Here is a 7146-nt window from a genome sequence, read left to right on the forward strand (position 1 = left end):
GATACCGGGCCGTTCCCTAACTGGGTCCCCTCTAGGTTTTCCCAACGACTCTCCCTGCCGAGGTACCCGTGGGCTCACTCTCCTTCTGGCGAGAGACCTGCTGCCAGCAGCCCTCCGCACTGTTCATCCCCTTGGGGAATCTGCAGCCCCCCCCCCCATCAGCCCCAACATATGGTGGGGGGGGGGGTCACACCCGCTGATAACAACCGACGTATCTCCGTTCTCAACTCTGCCACAATCTCTTCTACCGCTCCCCGGGGTAGGCTATCTGTGGTCACTTCACCGCAGGGGACACTACCGAGGACTGTACCCTGCTGACTGAGTCCTCCCGTGCTTCCGCCGCATTCTCCTCTTCCCGTACCTCTCTGATCAGCTCAACAAAAGATGGAGGGGACGCGTCTTACGAGACTGTCAGAGACTCCACACAATCAGATCATGGGACACTGCGCCCCTGGCTATCTGGTCCATTCTTAACCGATCCACCTCAGCCGCCTGAATGACCCCTCTGTGCCGCAAGCAATTTAGCTGCCTCTCTAGCCGTAAAATAAAAGCAGAAACCTTCTCCCCCTGCTCCTGACGCATGCTCTGAAACGCCACCAGGAGCTCCACTGGGCTTCCAGTCGGATCAAAGTCATTGCCCAGTGCTTGTTGATAACTGACAGCTGTCGCTACGGGATAATGTAACCTGACAGCTCTCTCGTCAACGGCCCGCCCATTCAAACTTTCAACCAATCACTGTCGCTTTTCATCATCCGAGCACTGCCACTCATCGAACAACTGAGAGGTCCGTTCCGCCCACGTCTCATACTCCTCCTCCCCTTTCGGGGTGGGTGTTATTCCAGAGAATAGGTGGAGCCTGCCATAGCTGCGACTTGGAATCTGATTTTTCCATTTATTCGCCAGAGAAGTAAGGGCGGCTACTACCTCAGAATTCTCACTCTCCACCGGGGGACGTGGACTAATTAGATCTTCCAACTCCGACCACTCTTTCCCCTCACTCCACAGAAATGATAGAAACCTGTCTTTGAAATCTCCGCCTCCAGCTCCCTCAGCGCTGGTCTGCATGAGAACAAGAGCAGCATCCGCCATTTTATCAAGTCTCCGCTCACAATCACAACTTCAACAGAACCTAACAGTGGAATTAACAATTCATCCGGAGTACAAATATCTGCCCCACTGGTTCATTTCTCTGGGTAATTCCACAGCATCCAACAGAATCAATCCCGAACGCAGCCCCCACAATTGTAATTCTCGCTTTGCCTAGCGGCTTAATCTAGGGGGTGATAACCCCCTTCCCGGCCAAACTGAAGAAATGTCGTTTGGATGGATGCTGCCCGATGTGTCCCCTGTTACAAATTAGTGCCCAGAAATAAGAAACAGAACACACTTTGCGATTAAATGATTAAGCTTTATAACTCTTACTTTGACTGTATGGTTAGTAGAGAAACAAAATTGAATAAAGGGTGCGATCTTATTAAACAGTCTGTGCGCAAAAGTGGAGCTCACTGTCGGTCCCCATCGGCCTCCTCCGATCGTTACTGCCCTTCGGACCCGCGCTCCGAGTCCACCCTCTCCGGCAGTCTAGCAAATCTCTCCATTCGCGTCTTCTCTCTCCATCTCTCTCTCTCTGACAAAATCAACGCTCCTAGATTCACGAAACAGAGCAACAAAATCCTGATTGGCTGACATGCATCCCACAGTCCTGTTATCGCCAGCCATAACACGAACATTGCTGCTGCAGAGAAACTGTTACTTCAGCAGTGAACATTACAAAGAAGTCACTACATTAGCAGTGAAACCTTACAGCGCGTTACACATAACAGAAGCATCTGGCTTCCCTTGGGCTGTATTCCCTGGAGTTTAGGAGAATGGGGGCTGGGGTCGTGAGGGGAATCTCATTTAAACATTCTGAATTTTAAAAGCTCTGAACAGATTAGATATGCGAAAGTTATTTCCCATGGTAGGTGAATCTAGGACAAGAGAGCACAACTCAGGATCAAAGGTCATCCATTTAGAAAAGAGATGAGGAGAACTTACTTTAGTCAGAGGGTGGTAAATTTGTGGAATTTGTTGCCACATGCAATTGTGGAGGTCAAGTCATTGGGTGCACTTAAGACAGAGAGAGATGGGTTCTTGATTAGCCAGGGCATCAAAGGGTATGGGGAGAAGGCAGGGGAGTGGGGATGACTGGAGAATTGGATCAGCCCATGACTGAATGGCGGAGCAGCCTCAAAAGGCCGAAGAGCCGACCTCTGCTCCTATATCTTATAGTCTTAATTGAATTGACTGAGTGAATCCTTTCCCACATTCAGAACAGGAGAGTGGCATCCCCCAGTGTGAATTCGCTGATGTATTTTAAACTCAGACAACCGAGTGAATTCCTTCCCACAATCGGAGCAGGTGAACAGTTTCTTCCCAGTGTGAATTCGGTAGTGGCTCACAAGTTTGGATGACTGAATGAATCCCTTCCCACATTCAGAGCAGCTGAAAGGTTTCTCCCCAGTGTGAACTCGCTGATGCACCTTCAGTCGAGATGACCAAGTGAATCCCTTCCCACATTCAGAGCAGGCGAATGGCCATTCCCCAGTGTGAAGTCGCTGATGTTCCTTCAGTTGAGCGGAATGGGTGAATCTCTTCCCACATTCTGAGCAGATGAATGGTTTCTCCCCAGTGTGATCTAACTGGTGTGTCAGTAGTCTAGAACGCCGAGTGAATCCTTTCCCACAGTCTGAGCAGGTGAACGGTCTCTCCACAGTGTGAACAAACTGATGATCTTTCAGCTGAGCTGCATCGGTGAATCCCTTCCCACATTCTGAGCAGAGGAATGGTTTCACTCCAGAGTGGATTTGCTGGTGTCTCAAGAGCTGAGATGACCGAGCAAATACCTTTCCACATTCAGAGCAAGTGAACGGCTTCTCCCCAGTGTGAACTCGCTGATGCTCCTTCAGTACAGATGACCGAGCAAATACCTTTCCACATTTAGAGCAGGTGAATGGCCTCTCCCCAGTGTGAACTCGCTGGTGTGTCAGTAGGTCAGATGACTGAAGGAATCTCTTCCCACAGTCTGAGCAGGTGAATGGTCTCTCCCCAGTGTGAACTAACTGATGTTGTAGCAGGTGATTTGACTGAATGAATCTTTTCCCACAGTCTGAGCAGGTGAATGGCTTCTCCCCAGTGTGAACTCGCTGGTGGGTCTGTAGGTTGGACGATTGAGCGAATCCCTTCCCACAGTCTGAGCAGGTGAATGGCTTCTCCCCGGTGTGAACTCGCTGGTGTCTCTGTAGTTTGGAGGAGTGAGTGAATCCCTTCCCACAGTCTGAGCAGGTGAACGGCATCTTTTCAGTGTGAACTCGCTGGTGTTCATTCAGTTGAGATGATTGAGTGAACCCTTTCCCACATTCAGAGCAGGCGAATGGCTTCTGCCCAGTGTGAACTCGCGAGTGTCACTGTGTTGTGGTTGAGTGTGTGAATGTCTTCCCACCATCCGAGCAGGTCAATGTCCTCTCACTGGTGAATTTTCCGATATACCTTTAGCATCAATAACAGAATGGCTTCCCACTGTCAGAACAGGTGTAGCATCTCACTATGGTGTGAACTTGCTGATGTATCTTCATTACTGGATGACTGAGTGGTTCCCCTCCCTCACACAGAGCGGGTGAATGGCTTCTCCCCACTGTGAACTCACTGGCGTGTCTGTGGGTAGCCTGTGAGTGAATCTCTTCCCACACTGAGAGAAGGAGAATGATATCTCACTACGATCAATTCTCTGGCAATTCAGAAAGTCAGACGTTTGAATGCCTTGTACAATCAATGCAGTTGAGAACTGATCTCCAGTGAACAAATGCTGGTGTGTTCTCAGTTCCCGGTTCCAGTGAATTTCACTGAGTAAAAAGAGAAAACTTCATTTCAGAGACAGAATACATTTACCAGCTGGGATGAGATACTTCTTCATCTCCAAGGATCGACAACAGATGTGTTGGCGTTGCAAAGAAAATATTTGGTCACTCCTTAAATATCCAGACAGAGACAGAAAAACTGATGTTTTGTTGTGTTGAAGATTCCTGTACACAAGTGCTCTGCAATTTCAAACCTGTAAAAATATTTGAAAAAGACATCAATGGCTGAAGAACAATATTTCAGGAGAGGTTTTCATCTGTGGTGAGAACATCAGAACAAAAGAAATAGGAGCAGGAGTTGGCCATCTGGCCCTTAAAGCCTGATCTGCCATTGAATAAGATCATGGCTGATCTGGCCATGGACTCATCTCCACCGACTGCCTTCTCCCCATAACCCTTAATTCCCCAACTATGCAAAAATCTATCCAATCTTGTCTTAAATATATTTACTGAGGAAGCCTCCACTCCGTCATTGGGCAGAGAAATCCACAGATCCACCACTCTCTGGGAAAAGCAGTTCCTCCTCATCTCCATCCCAATTTACCCGAATTTTGAGGCAATGTCTCATCTACCAGTGGAAACAACTTTCCTGCCTTTATCTTCTCTATTCCTTCCATAATTTTACATGTTTCTGTATGATTTCCTCTGAATGTGAGCTCTGGCGTCACATTTTACCAATTTCAACACAAGTTGGGGGTACTCAACTTGAGATATACCCCAGGATACTGTGGGAAGTGAGGGAGGAAATTGCTGAGCCTCTGGAGATGATCTTTGCATATCAATAGGGAGAGGAAAAGTACCAGAGGGTTTGAAGACATTTTTCCCTTTTCAAAAAAGGGAGTAGAGATCAGCCAGAAAATTACAGACCAGTGGTTCTTACTTCAGTGGAGGGCAAGTTGTTGGAGAAGCTCCTGAGAGGCAGGATTTATGAGCATTTGTAGAAGCATAATCTGACGTGGGATAGTCAGCATGGCTCTGTCTAGGGCAGATCGTGCCTTATGAACCTGATTGAATTCTTTGAGGATGTAACAAAACACACTGATGAATGTAGAGCATTGGATATAGTGTACATGGCTTTCAGTAAGACTTTTGATAAGATTCCTCATGTGAGGCTCATTCAGAAAGTAATGAGGCAAGGATCCAAGTAGACCTTGCTTTGTGGATCCAGAATTGGCTTGCCCACAAAGCCAACGGTGGCTGTAGATGGCTTGTATACTGCATGGAGGACGGTGACCAGTGGTGTTCTGCAGGGATGTGTTCTGAGACTCCTTCTCTTTGTGATGTTTATAAATGATCTTGATGAGGAAGGAGAAGGGTGCTGATGACACAAAAGTTGAGGGTGTTGTGAAGAGTCTGGACAGTTCTCCAGAGGTTACAGCAGGATGCAGATAGGATGCAGAACTGGCAGATGGAGTTCAGCCCAGATAAGTGTGCTGTGGTTTATTTCGGTACATCAAATTTGAAGACAGAACACAATATTATGTTGGGACTATTGGCAATGTGGAGGATCAGCGAGATCTTGTGGTCCATGTCAATTTTACACTCAAAGCTGCAGTGCTGATTGACAATATTGTTAAGAAGGCCTCCATCAACCATGGAACTGAGTTCAAGATCGGTGAGGTAATGTTACAGCTATATAAGACCTTCTTTAAACTCACTGAGAGTCTTGAGTTCAGTTACCTCATTACAGGAAGGATCTGGATACCATAGAAAGACTGCAGAGGAGATTTACAAGGATGTTGCATGGAATGGAGAACATGCCTTATGAGAATAGGTTGAGTGAACTTTGGAGTGACGGAGGATGAGAGGTGACCTGACAGATGTGTATAAGGTGATGAAAGGCATTGATCGTGTGGATAGCCAGAGACTTTTTCCCTAGGGCTGAATTGGTGTAGTTTTAAGGTGTCGGAAGTAGGGTTAAAGGGGATGTCAGAGGTAGGTTTTTCACACAGAGAGTAGTAGGTGCATGGAATGCACTGCTAGCGAAGATGGTAGAGGCAGATACCATGGAGTCTTTTGAGAGACTGTTAGATATGTACGTGGAGCTCAGGAAAACAGAGTGCAATGCGGTTGGGAAATCCGAGGCAGTTTCTAGAATAGGTTACATGGACGGCACAACACTGTGGGCCGAAGGGCCTGTAATATATTGTAGATTTCTATGTTTCTATATGCACTCATCTTCGAACAAGGCACAGATCAGACATTCTGACTGACCATCAAATTCTCTGACTGTATTCCTGTCTGTGTGAGAATGGGCTATTTCTGACTTCAATCAACCTAAGACTTGGCTCAATTTGTCTCTGTCCTTTGGTATTATTTCAAGTTCTAGTCATGTTCCACAAGACTACAAAGAGCACTTGTTTTTACATGTATCATCCTGGAGATTTACTAATTACTCGGATACCCTCCACCAGCTGATTGACAGTGATAAACCCATCGATGGCAATGCCAATGAATATAAAGTGGAGGGCAGTGGCTATTCTCAATGGACTGCGGCACTTTTGTGATGTAAAAGCCACAAGCCACTTGTCATCGAGGCAAAGGTGTTTCATACCGTTATTCACTCAGAGAGAACTAAATCTGACGGAAGGTTTTATTTCCATACAGCTCTAATTGACATTTTCACTGACTGGAAGGTAAACTCTTCCACCGAGATCAACTGGGAACTATATTTTTGTTCCGAGTTACTAATCCTCGGATTTACATAGCTGAAACACGGCAGTGTTTGGGAGATACATTCGCTCCCATTTCCGTCGACTGTAGGGGAACAATGCTTGGTAGTGTCATCCATGGCTGCCTCTTTACCCAGAAGGGCCTGCGAACCAGAAACCTGTCTGTCAGCCACCGAACAATAAAGCGATGCGCATGCGCCGCAGAAACGGCGGCGGCCCACCGCTCATTAGCCGAAAGCCTGGCGGCACTGGGTACGGATCGTGGGGCTGAGAAAGAGGGAACGGACCGGGACTGTGCTGGGGTGCAGGACCAGTGCGGCAGGAGCTGACAGTAATAGCCCGTCAATCACGTTTCAGACGCCGCTGATTAATTCCCCACCGGAGACCCCTCCTACCTGCGGCCGGTCTTTGTGAGCCTCTCCTCTACTGAGCGCATGCGCGATATTTGGGACGACCTCATATCTCTGCGCATGCGCGTGTGAGCAAACAGAAGGAAATCTGCAGATGCCGAAATCCAAAACAACAGACGGAAAATGCTGGAGGAAAGTCAGGGAGGCAGACAGCAACTATGGAGAGAA

The 7146-nt window shown here is 47.6% G+C and overlaps 1 protein-coding gene across 1 annotated transcript; it reads right to left on the minus strand.

Moving 5' to 3' along the window:
- Positions 1-1422: 1422 nt before the first annotated feature.
- On the minus strand, positions 1423-6448 carry LOC140185008 (uncharacterized). The gene is made up of 2 exons (XM_072238237.1): positions 6301-6448; positions 1423-3433 (listed from the first exon to the last, which is right to left on the minus strand). The coding sequence occupies exons 1-2, from the start codon at positions 6446-6448 to the stop codon at positions 2274-2276; spliced, it is 1308 nt and encodes a 435-aa protein (XP_072094338.1). The 3' UTR covers positions 1423-2273.
- Between the last annotated feature and the right edge of the window lie 698 nt (positions 6449-7146).

The sequence above is a fragment of the Mobula birostris genome, chromosome 20 (genome assembly GCF_030028105.1).
Source record: "Mobula birostris isolate sMobBir1 chromosome 20, sMobBir1.hap1, whole genome shotgun sequence".
Taxonomy (NCBI): domain Eukaryota; kingdom Metazoa; phylum Chordata; class Chondrichthyes; order Myliobatiformes; family Myliobatidae; genus Mobula; species Mobula birostris.

Excerpts from the sequence above, each read along its gene's own strand:
- LOC140185008 (XM_072238237.1), bottom strand. The coding sequence starts at position 6,448 with ATGAAACACCTTTGCCTCGATGACAAGTGGCTTGTGGCTTTTACATCA. Across the intron at positions 3,434-6,300 it reads TGTCAATCAGCTGGTGGAGG|TTCACACTGGGCAGAAGCCA; the intron begins GTATCCGAGTAA and ends GACACTCGCGAG.